This window comes from Crocuta crocuta, unplaced genomic scaffold (assembly GCF_008692635.1).
Source record: "Crocuta crocuta isolate KB4526 unplaced genomic scaffold, BGI_CrCroc_1.0 scaffold132, whole genome shotgun sequence".
NCBI classification, from domain to species: domain Eukaryota; kingdom Metazoa; phylum Chordata; class Mammalia; order Carnivora; family Hyaenidae; genus Crocuta; species Crocuta crocuta.
This window is the reverse complement of record NW_027528611.1, coordinates 1486857-1506408: the sequence shown is the minus strand read 5'-3', so window position 1 is coordinate 1506408 and position 19552 is coordinate 1486857. Positions and strand designations below refer to the sequence as shown.

The following is a 19552-nucleotide window of genomic DNA, read 5'->3' as shown; positions in this document are numbered from 1 at the left end:
TAATGGGCATAAAGCTTTTTTAAAAGCAAGGGGGAAAAGCCAAAGAAGGTCGAATGTTCTTCTGCGTTCTAACTAATAACATAGGTGTTCTCAAGAGCAGCAGCACCTCTCTGTGTGAGCCCTGAGCCGGACCTCTCTGTAATTGGTGTTAGGTGGTTAAAGAACAAAAGTCTCTTCAGCAGATAGAAAGACAGGACCGTGCTTGCCCAAGTATGGACTTTGGAAGGCAAAGGAGGGAGTGGGCTTCTGTGAGCAGGCACTGGCTGTGGTGCCTAGGCCACCGCAGCTGACGAGGAGACACGGCTTCTGCCAACGGGCAGCATATGTGACATCCCAGGATGGATGAGCACACGGGGGCCGGGTTGGCCGCGTGCTGGGGTGAGCCATCAATTTTGATAATGTGGTTGAGGTAGAGCAGGATATCGAGAGCATGAAGCCTAATTTAGTTATCATGAGCCAGGCTCAGAGGCTTTGTCAGATGTGATAAAAGTGCTTCCCAGATTAGCTCGGGGAGGTGGAGGTGATTCCTGGAATGGCTGTTAGCGATTCACAACCCTGGCAGAATACAGAGCCACACCGGCCTGCGACTTTAAACCATGTTAGACTTAGACATGTTCTTTCCTGGGTTGCACATTCGATTCTCTGATGGATTTGAGGGCTTTCTGCAGTAACCCACAGGATGGCAATAAGGATCTGTGCCTGCTGCTGTATTAACACCTCGACGAGCCTGCTCGAGGAGTGTCCTCTCTTTCTTTTAGACGAAATAGAATGGTCAGTTAAACTGGATAATCCTCAGAGTTCCTCCCGGCCCCACAGTCCCATAATTTTTTGGCTAAGAAAGGAAACCGTGCGCCTGGCTGTATTAAGATCGACGGGCAGTGTCCCTTAGGAGACAGAAGTGTGGCGCAGGTACGAGTGCATGGTGCGAGGTTGTGAGCCACCATGACCTGTGCAGAGAAGGGAGGCGTGCATAGCCTGACTGCTGAAGGGCCACCTGTGCTTAAGTCACTGCAGAGGAAGCTCGGTAAATGAATACAGGCACCCCGGAAAGCCAAGCTGGCCCAGCCTAGACGAAAGAAGTTTTAGGGCCAAGCAGCTGCAGCAACTTGAAGAAAAATTAGGTGAAATGACTGCAGAAATAAAAGTCAGAGAGTTGTAGTGGTTTCAGCAGCCTGGCCCTTTGTCACCCTTGGAGACTGGGAAGAGCCCCCAGTAGGGGGAGCCAGTTGGGGGGGGGGCTTCAGGGGGAAGCAGAGACCCTCATTCTAAAGTTGGGGACTATGCAGAATAGTACAGTGGTAAAGCCATGGTCCATGGAGCCAGACTGCCTGGGCTCAGATCCGAGCTCTGCTGCCTTTCTAGGGCTGCAGCTGTAAGCAAGTAACTTGACTCTGTAGGCCTCAGTTTTCTTACCTATAAAATGGGGGTGAGTACCTACCTCTAGGGCTGTTATGAGGATTAAATCGTTAATACGTGTGAAGTGGTTAGAATGGCGTACCTGGGCTAGAGCCTCAGAACAGGGTGCTCATTATCATTAACATTGTTTCCTGCAATGCACTCCCAAGTCTGAGAAGCGTGAAGACAAGCTTTAGGAACCCAGGTCTCTAAGTGGTGTGGAACTTACCAGAGTAAACCGTGCTAGGCCAGCCGCAGAGAGAGCTGCCAAACTAGATGAACAAACAGGACTGGGGGCGGTAGGGGGCAGTGTTGCTGGGGCAGAGGGCAGTGTCCCAGCTGTGGTGGAAGCCCCCAGAAGGAAGGGCGCCTGCTTCTCCTTGGCTGAGCAGGTATCTGGGCTCATGCTGCCTGGGAGAGGCGCCCCAGAGCTGAGGACAGGAGGATCACTTGAAGAGGTTTCCTTACTGAGACCTCTGATCAGAGCGAGGGAGCCTCAGACAGTGTGTGCACAGGTACTGTGGGGCACAGTGGCCCGTCCTCTGAGCTGTGGGCTGCTCGGAATGGGAGATTCTAACAGGGCTGGGCTGAGGCTTTTTCGTGGTATGGGGGCCCTCGGCCATCCTGGCCCTCAGCCTGGCCCGGTGTGATGGAATAATGATGATAATACAGGGTGAAGTTTACGACCTTGTTTTTATAGGTCCAAACGGTCAGATGTTGCGTTTCAAAAGATTCCACCTAATAACTAAGTCTTAGCACTTGTAATGTTCCAGGCACTAATCTAAGTGCTTATTTGTGTTGGGGCACCTGGGTGGCTCAGTCAGTTAAATGTCCGACTTTAGCTCGAGTCATGATCTCACATTAGTGAGTTTGAGCCCCATATCAGGCTCAGTGCTAATGGTGCGGAGCCTGCTTGGGATTCTCTCTCTCTCCCTCTCCCCCTCCTCCTCCCTCTTTCTCTGACCCTTCCCTGTGCACGCTCACTCTGTCTCTCTCTCAGAATAAATATATAAACTTTAAAAAATAAATTTTGAGGGGCGCCTGGGTGGCTCAGTCCGTTAAGCGTCCAACTTCGGCTCAGATCATGATCTCACAGTTTGTGTGTTTGAGCCCCACGTCGGGCTCTGTGCTGACAGCCAGCTCAGAGCCTGGAGCCTGTTTCAGATTCTGTATCTCCCTCTCTCTCTGACCCTCCCCTGCTCACACTGTCTCCCCTCCCAGAAATAAAAACATTTTTAAAAATTTTAAAAATATAGAAAGTTTTGAAAACTCTTAAAATAATAAATAAATAATGAATAAATAAATGCTTATCTGCATTTAATTCATTTAATCCTTGCAATAGTCCCATAGAGTACATCATAATAACTACCCCCATTTTATACATGAGCAAACTGAGTCACAGCGAGAGCAAGTAACTAGCTCAAGCTCACCAGGGAGTAAGCGGTGGACCCCCAGACTCACTCCCCACACTTGGACTGTGCTCTGTTGCCTCTGACGGGGGCCTGGCCAGACACCTCCTGGGGCACTTGAGCTGAACTCCAGGATCCCAGGCCAGGCCCTTCCTCCTCCCCGTGCTCCCACCCCTCCTCCCCCCTCGCCCTTACCAGGGCTTCCCCTGCCCTCTAGTGCCTCATCTTTCATTGCTAATTGCTCGCAGGCTTTCTTCTCACAAAGTAAATGTTTAACAAAAAATTGGTTGTTTTAAAACTGAAAAAGAAATCCTCCAAGGTCCTCCTTTTGATTCTTGCTCCTGGGTTTTTCTCCTTCTCCTGCGGGAAGGGCCTTCAACTTCCTCATTCCTGTCCTCGCCCTCCTTCCCCGGGGGAAGCCCCCTGCGCTTGTCTCTGTGGGAAGGTGGGGTCCGAAAGACCACCACGCCTGGAGGCAGCAGGGAGTTCTGGGCACTTGTACAAACTGCTGGGGCCCAGAGCGAGGGAGGGGTGTTCTGGGCCTCCGTCCCCCGGAAGTCCTGGAGCCCCGCCCAGGTCCTGAGAGCCTCAGGGCTTAGGAGCCACTGACACTCTGGAGGCTGAAGGTCAGACTCAGGAGGGGCCGGGGAGGAGGGACTCCACTCAAACCAGGTTTTTAAAGTATCCTCTCTCTTTTACTTTGCAATAATTTTTAGACCTACACAATGTTGCAAAAATAGTAGAGTTCCCAAATAGCCTCCCCATATTCATGTAATGGTTACATCTTCTGTTCCATACTGTAATGAACCAACCAGGAAGTTCAGGTCAATAAAATATTAGTAATCTACAGAGTTTATTTAAGTTTTACCAGTGTTCCCAATAATGTCCTTTTCTGCACCAGGATCCAATTCAGGATCCTAATCTGGGACAATTCCTCAGTCTTCGTCTTCCATGACCAAATTTTCAAAACTTTCAAAGAATACTGATTTGTTATTTTATAGAATGTCCTTTAATTTGGGGTTGTCTCATGCTTTCTTATGATGAAGTCGAGGGTCCTGCCTTTTGGGGAAGAAACCACAGAGGTGATGCCCATGCTTGACGAGGTGTGTGAAGGTCATTCCTGCTGCCCTTGATCCCCTGACTTCGGTGGGTCTCCCAGGCTTCTCCACTGTAAAGTTACTACTTTCCCCTCCATCATTAGGAAGCATCTTTTGCAGAGACGCTTTGAGACTATGGAATTCTGCTGTTTCTCATCATTATCTTGCCCGCTATTTTAACATTCATGAAAGGTTCTTGCCTGTAACACAGTTATTACTGTGATGTTTGCCTAATGGTGATTTTCTATTTTCACTGCTTCTTTTGGGGGCGCCTGGGTGGCTCAATCGGTTAAGCCTCCAACTCCTGATTTTGGCTCAGGTCATGACTCCTGGTTCGTGGGTTCGAGCCCCGAACAGGCTCTGTGCTGACAGCCAGCTCGGAGCCTGGAGCCTGGAGCCTGCTTCAGATTCTGTGTCTCCCCCTCTCTCTGACCCTCCCCTGCTCACGCTGTCTCTCTTTCTCTCTCTCTCTCAGAAATAAATTTTAAAAATTAATTTTAAAAATTCACTGCTGCTTCTGTATTTATTTTTTGCTATTCCACTCTAAGGGAGAGCTGTCCCTTCTCTCCCATTTATGTATTCAAGTATCCGTTCATATCAGTATAGACTCACAGGTATTTATTTCATAGGTTAGCTGACACTGTCGTTATTTTGCTGTTCAGGTTGTCACAGCTTTGGCCCTTGGGTTCTCCTTCAAGTTGTCTCCTGTGTCTTTTTGATCCTATCATTTTTACATTCTTAAAAAATGTTTGTTTTGAGTGAGAAAGAGAACATGAGCCATAGAGGGGCAGGGGACAGAGAGAGAGGGGGAGAAAGAGAGAAGGTGCATGTGAGCAGAGGAGGAACAGAGCGAGAGGGAGAGAGAGAGAGAGAGAGAGAGAGAGAGAATCCTAGGCAGGCTCCAAGCTGTCAGCACAGAGCCCAACACAGGGTTCAAACTCATGAACCTTGAGTCATGACCTGAGCCAAAATCAGGAGTTGGAGGCTTAACTGACAGAGCTACCAAGGTGCCCCTGATCCCATCATTTTTTAAATGTTTATTTATTTTTGAGAGAGAGAGAGAGCGAGACAGGTGGGGTGGGGGGGAGGCGGAGAGGGGCAGAGAGAGGGGGACAGAGAATCCGAAATGGGCTCTGTGCTGACAGCCCGGTGCAGGGCTTGAACTCAGAAGCCACAAGATCATGACCTGAACCAAAGTCGGATGCTTAGCCGACTGAGTACCCCAGGTGCCCTTGATCGCATCATTTTTAAAGCACTTCCTTACTTTCTGGGCCATGAGATGCCCCCAGCTTGGAGAATCAACCATTCTCCGAGGAGCCCTGGTTAAGCCAGTGTTTTGCCACTAAAAAATATTCAGAAGTATCACGATAACTTTGGAAATAAGATTGTAGGAAAGCATTTATGCGAAGTTCAAACTTCTGTTGTCAGGTGACTGGTTGCAGGAGTATTGTCTGGGAAGGAACATTAATCTTCTGGGTGGTGGTTACAGATGTAAAACTTGTCCAGCTGTACACTGAAGATTTACGTAGTTATTGTGTGCAAGTTATGCCTGGCTCACTGAGAAAGAAGAAAAAAAAAAGACAACAGAGTACATGATAGGAGAAGGGCCCAGGCCCAGTTTGCTGAGGCCACCACTGGAAGGTGAAAATGCAGTAACACTAAACACGGCAACACTGAGGGGCGCCTGGGTGGCTTAGTTGGTTGAGCGTCTGACTTTTGCTCAGGTCATGATCTCGCGGTTCGTGGGTTCGAGCCCCGCGTCGGGCTCTGTGCTGACTGCCAGCTCAGAGCCTGGAGCCTGTTTCAGTCTGTGACTCCCTCTCTCTCTGACCCTCCCCTGCTCACGCTGTCTCTCTCTCTCCTAGAAATAAATTTTAAAAAACATTAAAAACATTAAAGAAAATAAAAGCTAAGGGGTGAGAAGATCTAAAAAAAAAAAAAAACAAAAACAAAAAACAAAAAACCATGGCAACATGAACGCTGAAACCTCCGTACTAAATAGACGGTGGACCATGTAAAAATCACCCAAAACAAAGTGGGTAAATGCGTCCTTTCTCCTGTAGGAATCTTGGTATTGAGGGAGGATCTTGATGTTACTTGCATTGTGGGTGCTGGAAGGGCAAAGGGTGACTCAGGATTCACTGTAGGGGTAGTCTCCATGCTAGAGGCTGTGTGACCCGAGGACACTGGGGACGGGAGCAGTGACCTTGGCAAAGGGGAAGCTCCATGGTGATCAGAGAGAGCGAGCTCTGCCTTGGATGTGAGCACCCGAGTCAGAACCGGCAGGTCCCCGGCAGGTCGGCAGGTCTCCCGTGCGGCTGTGCCCCTGCTGAGAGGGGGATGGGGCTGCTCTCCCCAGCTGTGAGCCTAGAGAGAGCTCTGTCTGCCCAAGGAGGCCACGTCTCTTGTGGCCACAGGCCCTTGAAGTAGGAGGTGAGCCAAGGGGACTGCCTGGGGACCTAGGCTGAGCAGGTGAGAGCTGGGAGGCCTGCTGTCCCACTGAGCCCTCCTCAGCGCCGCCCCCACCCCCGACCCCGGGCTGCACTTTGCTGGGGGCCACATCCCGGCTGTGAGGTAGGGAGAGGACATTGTTCTCGGCTGCATAAAGATCTGCCATGGAAGCCTTTTCCTGGCAGAGGAGCAGCCCTGCAGGGGTAAGAGGTTGAGCGGCTGGGGGAGGGAAGAGGCAGAGAGAAGGCAGTGTGGCTGGAGTGTCTCAGGGTGAGAGGACTGTGCCGCAAGACCTGATTGGGGAGAAATTGGGCTTGACCCTAAACCGGGGAGGAACTTTGACCCCCATTCCTTGTTGGACCAGCAGCCTCCGCCCTAAATGTCTGGGTCATCTGGGGCTTGACTTGCGCTGCTAGCTCTTTGGAGATGGAATGAGGAGGGATGCCTTGGTCCCATCCAGAAGCCCGGCAGAGTGAACTAGGGGGTCTCGGGTGTGCACGCCACTGTTACATGACAGAAGCATAGCAGTGACGGTGGACTTTCCCGCCCTCTGGCCAAGGCTGAACCTGGAACACTAAGTGAGCCCAGAGAGGCGCAGAATGTGGTCGCTGGAACACGTGTTTATTCCTGACACCCAGTGGCAGATACGCCGTCAGGGCAGGCTGTGGGCGTCAGACTCCGGGGGAGACTTCCCAGAGCAGGCGCAGGTCACACCCAGAAGGACAGACCGCTGAGTGAGTTCTGCGAGTGAGGGAACGTGTGGCCGGCCCCCTGTGGCAGGTGCACCACCACAGAATCACTGCCACAGCACAAGGAGTTGCTGCTGGGGCGAAGAAGGGGGACACCTCCAAAACCCAGAGCTGCAGTGTGCATTTGGAGGAATATGAGTTACGCTGGCATGTGGGTATTCAGGGAAGAAACATGCGCAGAACACTTGAGCAGGCCAGTGGTGGGGACAGCTCCGTGGAAAACTGGAGATGAGTAACGCGGTCTGTGAACACTCTGGGGACACCTGGTAACTATGGAGAGGACACGCAGGTACCCAGCAGCAGTGGTGTGCATGGGGCCTTTGATCCATCAGGGGTCTGGAGCAGCAGTGATACTGAAGAGCTGAATGCAGTAAAGCAAGTCCAGGTTCAGGTGAGGACCCTGAGGACACAGTGGCCGGGGCCTTCACACCCACCCTCCATACTGCAGCACAGCCACCCTCACTGGCCTGCCCGGCAAGGTCAAGCTTTTGTGATCTCTGTCCCCGCATTTCAAGGCGGATCCTTTCAAGGCGGATCCATGCCTCAGGGCTTACAGTGTACACACAAAAGGAACTGGGTGGCGGCTACCCGGCTACCCATGACTTCTGGCCAGCTTCTGAGCCCAGCGGTGTGTGGCCTCCAGCCCCACCCAGGGCGAGCTCATGGCCTTGATTTCTCGAATCACTGATGATGAGAAATTTAACATTTTATATTTTGTAATAAACTTGTAATTTATATTTTAAAAAGACAAAGAAAATTTGTACCGAATAAAGTAACCCACAGGCAGCCTGGAAACTGTTCAACTCTAAATACTGTATCCAGGAAAAGTGCGTGTGCCTGAGTCAGAGAGAACAGGCTCCTGGGTGGATGAATGCCTGCCCACTCACCCCACAGCCCAAACAGGCATCTCAAGGAAAGCAGCATCTGTGAGAGCCCGAAGAGCATGGCACCCCACAAGATGTCAGGGCCAGCAAGGCCCCAGGTGGCTCAGAACTGATTTTGAGAAGCCTCATGCAGAGGACTCTGAGGACCAATAATCCAGATTCCTCTACATGAAATGGGGACCGGCAAGGGAGCCCGCGGGGCCAGCTGATACATCTGCAGCACGGTGGGGGCTGATCTCAGAAGCCTGTGCCTCCACCCTACAGATGAACACCTCGGAGACATTCCCCTTCTGAAAGTGTCTCTTGTAGGAGGTAGGCCAGTGTCGTTCCGTTCAGTGCTAAGCCTATGAGACGTTCGCGGCCTAAAGAACAACTCAATGTGAATAAATCCATTGAATCAGGTGGTGTCCACCCACCACGTCTGCAGGAACTCGGAGGTAGGGTTTTGGAGCACTGTCCTCTGAAGGCCCCATCTTTACAGACATCCAGGGAATTTTCGGTTTGAATCCTGCCCAGAAGAAGGGGTTCAGAGGGAGCCCTGGGAACTGGAGCTCTTTCACTCACAGCACGCTGGTGTGAGAATGGGCACGATCCCTAGACACGACACTGAAGACATTGAAGGACCCAACCCGGCCTTCTCTGATGGGAAACTTGCCAAACGCACTTTGGGAGAAAACCAGTGAATAAGCTTGACTCTCAGAAAGTTTACGTGCAAGGACATGTTTTTGAAAGTTTTTATTGTAACCAGGGGACTTGTTTTGCTACCTCACTGATTCTCAAAACGGGGGATTTGTTTTAAAGAACTGCTTATTTGACTAGGAAAATATTTTTACATGCCTGAATACACTTTACATTTGCAAAGGATGTTCCGATATTGCTAAATGATTCTACACAGTCTTATCTAATAGCGTATGTTTTATGGGGTCTTTAAGTTCTTTTGCTGTCGATTCCTACACGTTCGGTCTTTGGTTGTGCTTGACTCTTACCACTGAGTAAAATCAAGCAACTCTTCCACATTTCCTTCAAACAGCGTCTGCCATGACTTCCTGTCTTTTGCTTCCTTCTATCCTATGGCCCACTTCTCTTCTTACTCCAGGGCAAATGCTATAATGTATAGTGGTTATGAGCACAAGAACCTGATTGCCTGGGTTCAGATTCCAACCCAGTACCACTCTGTGACCCTGGGCAAATTCCTTAATCTCTGTGCCTCAATTTCCTCATCTGTAAAATGGAGGTAATACTATGTATCTCGTGGAGTTGGTGTGAAGATTAAATGACTTAGTACAGAGTACACATAAAGCATGTAGAGCCCCATCTGGTATGTAGTAAGTGCTCAATAAATGATAGCTGTCACTGTAATTGCTATCCTTGGTGTTCTTCCTCTTCACTTCTTCCATCTATTGGACATCCTTGAAGGAGTTTCCCCTGTACCTTTTCCTTACAAGGTCTCTATGGCTATAACCTCTATTCCTTCTCCTTTGACACCCATATCTAATTGTTGTCTCCCCCCTGCCCCCCATGGCACTAATTCCTTTTCTGCCATATTTCTTTTCCTTTAGGATCTATGGATTCTCAGCTGGCACCTAGGTCAGACTGTTTTCTGCTATTTTAGCCATTTCTAACTTTTCTTTGGCCCCTGCCCACTAATTTGGAATTCCTTGCCGCTGCTTGCCCTGTAAGCTGTCTTCCCGTAGCTAGTGTTTCATCTGACTGCATGTCATGCTTAGTGCTCCCATGGGCTGGCATTGTAACAAACGCCAGTTATTCCCTGCCCCAACTTTGTCTCTTCCCTGTTCTTAGATAAAAGCACCTGTGATTAACACCTTCTCCCCCAGCCATTTGGTTTCTACTTCTTTTCTACTATCCCAGATTCATCAATGCATTGGACAGGGTTTCCCACCCTTGCAGCACTGTGCGAAAGGATGCAGTTCCTAGATATGCCACTAGGTGGCAGAGTGCTCCCTCTCATCGATGCCTCACTGCCCAGGGGCATTTGGGGACATTAACTTGGCCAGTGTTAGAATTCCTTCAAGGCTTCTGGGAGGTTTCTAGCAAGGTTAGAGGAGTTGGAAATTATAGGTAGATTCTATCCCAGCAAAGAATAATACTCCCTTCTAGAGAGATTACTCTTTTGTTGTTTATCAATTGTGCCAGTGTTGTAATCATTATTTTAAGAAATTAGAAATACCAGTAAGAAAAAAGAATCAGGTACCTGAAATTGTGCCCCACAAAGGTGCTATATTTCCTTCCATACGTTTCCCCATGCAGATCTCCACAAATACCTACTGTGTGTATATAACCATTCATGCAACCATTTTATAACTCGTTTTGTAGCCTTTTTATCACTTTACGAACTATGGTGGATATCCTATCATGTCAAAAACTGTAAATCTACATCATTCCCCCCCATTTTTGTATCTTTTACACGTTACATGAGTACATGCTTATACAAAAACTGTGAAAATATTCAAATGATGACTTGGCTACGGGGTATTTTATTTTATAGATTTATCTTAGTTTATTTAATGAAAGGTCTCTCTGTGTGTGACATCTAGCTGTTTCCTTCTTTAGGATCCCACTACGCAGCCTGCATCCCAAATATGCTTTTATTCCTGTAGAGCTTTTTGAGATCCCCCTAGGGGTAAGCCGCACCCGATTGCCCGCTGGAATCATTGGAGAAGTGCGGTTACCAGGTCCCATCCCAGGGTTTTAGAATAAAAAACTGCAGGGATGAGACCTGGGCTCAAGTTTTTCTAAGAGTCCCTACAGTCGATTCTGCTTTTGCAGCCTGGTTGGAATGGTCTGGCTGCGATGACAGGACGAACACTTGAAACGCCAAGGGTTTCATTGAGTCTCCACGTTCCCAGAGTCTTCTTGCTTATGTTCCGGATGAGGCTAAGCAAGTACCATTCCTTCAGCTCCCCTTCCATGGAAGGCAGGGGCTGGTTCTGAGGCCATGAGATGTGTCCTCAGGAAATCAGATAACAATTTGACCTCACCCAGCAAGCTCACTGAAAATGGGACTGAAATTGTATAATGACAAAAGCAATTTGAACCCCCCCCAAAAAAAAGAAGAAAGGAGAAGACAAGTTTTTCAATGATTAAATTAAGTTAAAATTTTAATCTTAGTATTAATATGGATACTTGGGTATTAAACTTACCCTTGAAGGGAAGTATAATAAGAATTCTTGTTGGCTGTGGTGTGAATCAGGAGGAGGGCAAGCTACAAGAGCAAGCACTTTAACTTAGGGTCTAAGTTTAGAAGTCAGGGGATCCTGGGGTGCCTGGGTGTCTCAGTCAGTTAAGCATCTGACTCCTGATCTTGGCTCAGGTCACGATCTCACAGTTCGCGAGTTCAAGCCCTAACATCATGCTCTGTGCTGGTGCTGTGGAGCCTGCTTGGGATTCTGTATCTCCTTCTTTCTGTCCCTCACCTATTTATGCGTGCACTCCTGCTCTCTCTCCGTCTCGCAAAATAAATAAATAAAATTTAAATAAATAAGTATATAAACATATAAGTAATATATATAAATATGTATACACACATGAATTTAAAGAAAAAGAAAAAATAAATTAGAGGATCCCTAGACATGAATGGAAAGACAATGTCAGTTGTATTTTCAGTAACCCCAAATTCAAATTTAGCATTTCCTACAGTAATGAATGTAGCCAGGAAAGCACAGTAATATTAGCAGTACACCTTCCTTTGTTACTAATTGCAGGTATTTTCATATCATACTAAGTTGTTACAGATATCTCAAAACATTATGTTTATTACTTCTTTGAAATAGTGGTAGTTATTTAATCTGCCACTAGATCTTGTTACAGAATGTATTAATAAAGTACATATACAGCAGTATCATAAATTTGTTTACAAATATTTTGATAACTGTTTCAATTTAACTGGCCTCCTTTGTGATACTATGTAATTAATTTTATGTATGTAAAACCATCATTCTCAGAAGGGATCGGAAGGCTTCTCCAGGTAGCCAGAGTCTGAGGTATAGAAAAGGTGAGGACTTTTACAGTAGAGAATCTGCTGAAATTAGAATAAAAGTTGACTCCCCAAGGAGGATGCTGGCAAAAAGATGCAATACCTTTTCCAGTTTAAGAGTGGGTGGGGGCCCTTGGGGAAAGGAATAGGAAGCAGGAGACAAGAGTCAAAGGGGCCAGGGGTCAGGAGTTCGTGGGGGAGGGTATTTTATTCCAAGGGCAACATTTTTTTAAGTTTAAATTAAAAACGGAGGAGGGGGGCAGCACCTGGATGGCTCAGTCAGTTAAGCTCAGGTCATGATCTTGTGAGTTTGAACCCCATGTCAGGCTCTGTGCTGGCAGCTTGGAGCCTGGAGCCTGCTTTGGATTCTGTCTCCCTCTCTGTCTCTGTCCCTCCCCTGTTTGTGCTCTCTTCCTCTCTCTCAAAAATAAACAAACGTTAAAACACACACACACACACACACACACACACACACACACGGTAGACCTAGAAGAGAGGCCAAGACATCCCAGGGAAAATTATTAACCACGAGAACAGCCTACTCCAGAGACCCAGAGACATTTGGATCAGCTAACAGGGTTTTAAATTCAACATTAGCATCTGAGTCGGTTGAGTGAACATCATTTAACTGGTTGAGTTACCTGTCTGGTTGAATGAATTTCACTAACAAGGATGGGATGGTAAAGGGTGGTTCACCTACAGGGTTTGGGGAAGAGAGGAGGATGCCAGCAACCAGGATGGGGGTGGGGGAGGAGGATGAGCATATGCAGAGAAGCGTGTAGCCTGGTTCCTTTCTCATTGTGTTCTTCCTGGGGGGTCACCACCGTCTCGACTTAAGGCTTTGAGCTCTGTTCTCAGACTTGGCGATCTCAGGGAAAAGCGAACTTTGTTTAATAAGAGTACTCAGTGTTGGTGGAGATCCACAGAAATGAGCATTTTTCTGGAATGCATTCCCTGAATGAGCCTTAAGTACCTTTTAAATGTTCATGTTCCTTGACAGTAATTTCACTCCTACGAAGTTGACCCATGGAAATAATCTAAAATATGGCTCTATGCACAAGGCTATTCACCGTAATTTCATTACAGTGAAAAACCAGAAATAATTAAGTACTCAGAACAGGAAGATGTAGAGTAAATTTGGTGCATCTGCACTGTGAGAAATTCTTTACCCATGAAAATATTTACAAGGAGTTTTTAATATCAGAGGAAATGCTTATGACAAATGCTAAATAGGCTCAAAATTATGTAGAGAAAATGTTTCAACTATGGAAATTGTGCACAAAAAGGAGTGGAAGGAAATATGCTAACATGCTTAAAAGTGGCTTCCTTTTGGGGCTCCTGGCTGGCTCATCCCGTGGACCATATGTCTCTTGATCCTGGGTGTTATGAGTTCAAGCCCCAGATTGGGTGTAGAATTTACTTAAAAACTTTTTTAAGTGTATTTATTTCAAGAGAAAGAGAGAGCACAAGCAGAGGAGGGGCAAAGAGAGAGAGGGAGAGAGAGAATCCCAAGCAGGCTCCTCACTGTCAGTGCAGAGCCCAATGCGGGACTCGAACTCACAAACTGCGAGATCACGATCTGAGCCAAAACCAAGAGTCAGACACTTAACTGAGCCACCCAGACACCCCAATAAATAAATAGTTTAACCAAAAAAAGTGGCTTCCTCTTGGTTATGAAGTTATGGGTAATCTGTTTCCTGCTTTTTTACTTTTTACTAAACAAAACTGCCACAGGATACGTATTACTAAAGAGAAAAAGTTCTATCACACAAGTAATGCATAAACACTCTATGGTAAAAATCGAAAACACAGGGTCCAAAAGGCACAGAAGCATAACAAGGAAAAAGTGGAAAAAGTCTCTCATCCCTGTTAACAGTTTATCACCTCACTTTCTAAATTTTCTATACACATACTGTATATATACAAATATATTGTTTTCTCATTTACCTAAGTGGGATCCTCCTGTATGTAGTTTCCTACAACTTACTTGTACTCCTAAAGCTGTCGTTCTCTTCCCCCGTGGTGCATGTAGCCCTACTTCATTTGTCCTGTGTGCTGCCATGTATTTCACCTTGTGGGTGACCAGGGTTTATCCAGCGCTTCCCCACTGTCCGAAGCGCGGTGCATGCCGGGAAGACCCTGCTGCGGATCTGTGAATATTCCCCAGGACAGGATACAGGGGTGGAGTTGCTGGATCAAAGACCGTGTGCGTTTCTGATTTCGATGGCTGCAGCTTGTCTTTAAGATGATACAGACTTGTCCCCTGTAACCCAAGACCCTAGAATAGCAGTGGCTTAAAACGAGTTAGTTGTTTACTTCCGTGCAGTTCGCCATCTTCCAGTGCAAGAGTCCAGAGCCGACATCCCGGCTGTGGTGTGGCAGGGACTCAGATGTCTTCTTGCTCTGCCGTCTCCCACGCATGGCTGTAATCTTATGGTCTGAGATGCCTGCTTCCACTCCTCCATTCACACCCACTTTCTGGGAAGTGGGGAGGAAGAGATTTAGGGCAGAACCCAGAACTTACACTGTCCCAGAATGGGGATCTTAAGCAGTGATGTACCACAGGCAGCTTTGTGCACAGCCAAGTTTCTGTTTCTAAAGGAAGAAATTCTAAAAGTACTCCCCGCATGTGTGGGGGCTACGGGCACTCTGAACATTAGCTGTTCATATTACTCACCTGTTTTTCTATTTGGTGGTTTTCTTTCTTACTGATTTGTAGGCACCCTTTTTGATTCTATATATTAACCTTTTGTCTTTTATAGGTGTTACACAGATTTTCTCATAATCAGTTTCTTATATTTTAGCTTGGGTTTTGACACCTTTTGACATTTTCAAGTTGTATGTAATCAAGTCTACCGGTCTCCTTGTGTCTTCTGGGTTTTGTCTTGCTGTTATCACTTTTATAATCAGAAAAATAAGATTACCCAGTTCACGGGGTGCCTAGGTAGCTCAGTTGATTAAATGTCCAACTCTTGATTTCAGCTCAGGTCATGATCTCACAGTTCATGAGATTGAGCCCCGCATCCGGCACTGCACTGACAGCATGGAGCCTGCTTGGGATTCTCTCTCCCTATCTCTCTCTGCCCCTCCCGCTGTCTGTCTGTCTGTCTGTCTGTCCGTCCGTCTGTCTCTCTATCTCAAAATAAATAAAATTTAAAAAAGAAGAAGAATATCCAGTTCAGAAAGAGAAACAGGGGTGCCTGACTGGCTTGGTTGGAAGAGCATATGACTCTTGATCTCGGGGTTGTGGGTTCGAGCCCCACATTGGGTGTAGAGATTACTTAGAATAAATAATAAACTTTAAAAAAAGAGAAAGAAGAACAAAGAACATGAAGCAGCAGCAACCGCGTGGGTAAATAAATGACAGAGACAACCTCACATTCGCTTTTTATTCTGATATCCTCTTTAAACAGGATGGAACAGTTTGAGAGACCTGGGCTCTGAGAACTGAATAGGACTGAGATAGGCAGAGGGGAAAAGGGAAGGTGCTCCAAGTGAAAGGAACAACATGAATTAAACCACAGAGGCGCAGATAAATCTGGCTGAAATGGACCTAGCTGGAGGAGGCATGTATATTGGGAGAGCAGGAAATAAGCCAGACAGGTAGGTTGAGGACAGGGGTCGGATGGTCTTTGGAGAACAAGGAGAAGCTAAATACTGGATTAGGAGAAATATGTCAAGTGCAAAAAGATAGGCATTTGTGAATATGAGTAAAGGGTTTGTTATAATTTTTTTAAAAGAAGCAAATTAAGTATCTAACAAAAGATAAATGGGGTATAAATAGGGTATAGCCATATGATGGAACACTAACACTGAGGACAGTCATTTCTGAAGGCTGCTTGGAAAGACACTAAAATTCTAGTAAAAGAAGGTGATTAAAAAGCATAAAATCATAATTATGATTACAGCTATTAAAGAAATATGTGTGTGAGAAAAAGCCTGAAAAGGAGTACTTGGAAATGAAGAGAGGTATGTTTGGATGATGAGGGAGATTATTTTTCTCTTTTAAAATTTTTTTTAATGTTTTATTTATTTCTAGGAGAGAGAGAGACAGCGTGAGCAGGGGAGGGTCAGAGAGAGAGGGAGTCACAGACTGAAACAGGCTCCAGGCTCCGAGCTGGCAGTCAGCACAGAGCCCGATGCGGGGCTCGAACCCACAAACCGCAAGATCATGACCTAAGCGAAAGTCGGACACTTAACCAACTAAGCCACCCAGGCGCCCCTATTTTTCTCTTTTAAATATCCTTATCTGTTGGTGTCGTTCCCTGTTTATAATGTTGTTAAAAGAGGCAGGTGTTAGTGGATATCGGAGAATCCACAGAGGCTTTTCAAGGCTTCCTGAAGGTGAACTGGGGGCTGGAGGAGGGAGCCCGACCCAGTGGGATGTGTGTGGTCCAGGAGGAAGGGACCCTGTCCCCGGGCCTGCCGGTCCCCTGGCCTGTAGTTGCCGGATGATAAAAACTTCTTTCTTGCATTCCAGGGTCTCCTGATGCTGCTACAAAACCTACCCACGATACACTGGGGCAATGAAGAGATCGGGCTGCTGCTGGCCGAGGCGTACAGACTAAAGTACATGTTTGCCGATGCCCCCAATCACTACCGCCGATAGGTGCTCTCTCCCCAGGGGGACCCAGACCGTCCCCACCTCTGATGGCAATCTGATCACTGTGGCCACCGTGCGAGCCGTGGACTCCGGCCAGGAACCACTCCTGCTGTAAAAAGCTCACATCAGCCGCCGCCCAGGTCTTAACTTTGCGGCGTGCCTGTCCTCCACGCCGTGTCTCTGGATGTTTCTTGGACCACTTTCAGTATTCCGTGACGCGTGGGTGGGCCCAGCTCTGGGAGAGGACAGGAAAGGAGGTACAGGGTTGTCTGCCCCTTCGAAAGAAACTGGACAAAAGAAGGGGAAGGCTCAGGGTCTCAACTCACATTGTCCCTACATGGACTGGCGGTCTCTTGCCTCCCGGCCCCGACTGATGCCGTTGCTTTTTGTGACATGCTTTGATTTGATCACAGGTCAAAAAAACGCCTTATGTTTTGAAAAGACTCCCGGCCCCTCCCTCCCTCCCCCTTTCCTAGCCCTTCCCCTTCCGCCCTCGCCCTCTTCTGAGCCAGTGAGGGGCAGCTTGAGACTGTTGCTCTCAGATGGAGGAAGCACTGATGCTTGTAACTCTGGGAAGAGGCCTACACCCAAGGGCTAGGAATTTTACTTTCCTTTTCTCACAAGATGTCTGTACGTGTCCCTCCGTTCGTGTGTGTACGTGGGCATACACACCCGTCAGCGTTTTCGTTACATGTCCGAGTTCATGTGTCCAGACCAGCCCCGCCACGACCAGCTGGAAGGGCCCCCGGTGACCAAGTGTACAAGCATCCCGCGAGAAGGATCAGGGCAGGGGGAGGGAGAAGGGGCTTTTTACCTCTCCAAACCCTTTTTCCATGATGACCCACTCCAAGATCTTATGTGTAAATTGTGTTATTATGTATATGGGTAAAGATGTACAAATATATGTCCTCTTTGTAGCAGATATGGTTTTATATTTATAATGTGCATCAACATGTGAAAGCAATCGAGGTCACTAGCACAGATGATGTCGCCAGGCAGGCGGGTGCAGCCCTCCAGGTGGGTTTCGGGGTGCCTCCCGGGAGCGAGCGGACAGGAGCCACCAGAGCAGGCGGAGCTGGGCAGGGGGAGCTGCTCTGACAAGCGGGGGCAGCCGTCCAGGTGTCAGTGGCTCGGAGTTATTCTGTTTCCCCCACCCCCACCCCCACCNTTAGTGGAGCCCCAGCCCCACTCCTTCCCCCTGTTGGGCAGACAGCACCCCCAACCCCCCTCACCCCAGCCACCTCCCAGAGAGCATGTTTTCAGCCCTTCCCTTTCCCCAGGATGCTGGGGGAGAGCTTTTGTGTTCTGTTTGAAGTCAGCATTGTGTTCAAGACAGAAGCTGTGACGGACTCATCAGTGCCAAGGAGAGGGGTTTTCTGTGTCCCCTGGGGTTTGGGGCTCTTCTCGGAGAGAAGTGTCCAGCGCCACCCTGCTGTCAGCATCACACCCCACACCGCTCGAGATGCGTGAGGCATGTTTGATTTCCGGAGTTCCGTAGGGGAGAGGCGAGGAGGGGGGTGGCAAGCGGCTGTCGTTCTCCTGGGAAGCCGGTCAGTGTCCCCAGTGGGTGACGCCCTGAGTCTCTGCCAGTGACCACCCACCACTCTGGCCTGTTACGTTTCTCATCCGGAGCTGTTTCTCAGGCCTCCTTCCTACCCTTCTCCCGGTCCCCTTCAGTGTGCCTCAATAGTCTCCTTCACAGAAGGGAGGGCTGTGACCCTCCCTACACCGGACTAATTACAGAAAGACACTTGTGTTCCCAAGTGGTGGTTTTATTTTTTTAGTTTTTATGTTTGTATGGAAAATTGTGGATAAAGTGAAAGAATTGTAAATAAATAGTGTATTTCCTCCTCCACCGCTGATTTTTCTCCCGTGGATTTGCGTCACCTAGAACCTAGGGAGTGCCCTTTTCTCGGGTTTTTCTTGCTGGTATCAGTAAGGACGGGGAACACATATCCTGTGGGGCAGCAGGGGGTCAACAGAAAGTCAGAAGGCGGTCTCAGAGGATGGTGTGTCCACTCTGTGATGGATACTGTGGAAACTACAAAACAGTAATCCGGTGCCTAACCGCTGACATTTATAGACCACCTCGCCATATGCCAAGCACTGTGCTAAACACTCCAGTGGTTTCTTCACCCAGAACTGCTCCCTGGATTCATTTGAGAGAGTTGCTTGCTTTCAGTGATTCGGAGCTCTCTTCAGATTAAATGCAGCAACATGCTACAGAGACCAAAAAATAACAATGGCTTACACAACAAGGAAGTATACTTCTGCCTCACGTGAGAGTCCAAAAGTAGACCATCCAGGGCTAGGATGATGGCTCTGTTTCACAGAGTCTGTGAGAACCCGGACTCTTCCTCTGGGTCTTCACGGGGAAGATGGCGGCCACCACTCCAGACACTGTATCCACTTCCCAAGCACCAGGATGGATAAGGGAGGGATGGAGAAAAAGGAATGAAAACAAGGTCTCAGCAGTATTTTAAGGAATGTTCCAGAAAGCTGCCCCATAATACCTTCTCTTGCAACTCACAGACCGGAATTTAGTCCCACAGTAGGTCACACCTAGTTGCAAGGGAGCTTGGAGGAATAGTCTGGCCAGGCGGCCATTGCCTGGCTCAGAATCAACAACTTTTGCCCTCAATAGTTACACATATCTTAAAGAACATGAGAGGAGCCACTTACCATTTATGTTCCTCCTTCATTCCTACACTTAATCTTAGCCAAAGGGCCAAGGATTCCTCCTTCATTCCTTAAGCTTCAACCTCCCCTCTGAAACTGTGATTTCGCTTCTGCCTCAGAAACTTTCTTGAGACATTCTCTTAGTGATCTGAGAATGGTCTTTATTTTGTCTTCAGTCCTGACTATATTTTCTCTAGATACAATTACTCTGGCGCTTTAAAGATGTTGTTCTGCTGTCTCTTCCACAGTTTCTGATGAGCAATCCACGGTCACTGAGATCACTGGTCTATA

The 19552-nt window shown here is 47.8% G+C and overlaps 1 protein-coding gene and 1 non-coding gene across 3 annotated transcripts in view; both read left to right on the top strand.

Moving 5' to 3' along the window:
- The window catches only part of TBC1D22B (TBC1 domain family member 22B), a 76364-nt gene extending 58621 nt beyond the window's left edge, over positions 1–17743 (top strand). For both annotated transcript variants that reach the window (XM_077754876.1, XM_077754875.1), the window contains one exon: positions 16460–17743. In XM_077754876.1, the coding sequence (XP_077611002.1) occupies positions 16460–16588 (129 nt within the window). In that variant the 3' untranslated portion in view covers positions 16589–17743. The remainder of the gene's footprint in view (positions 1–16459) is intronic.
- Positions 5584–5668, top strand: TRNAK-UUU (transfer RNA lysine (anticodon UUU)). The gene has a single exon. It is a non-coding gene; the product is annotated as a tRNA-Lys (tRNA).
- Positions 17744–19552: the final 1809 nt, after the last annotated feature.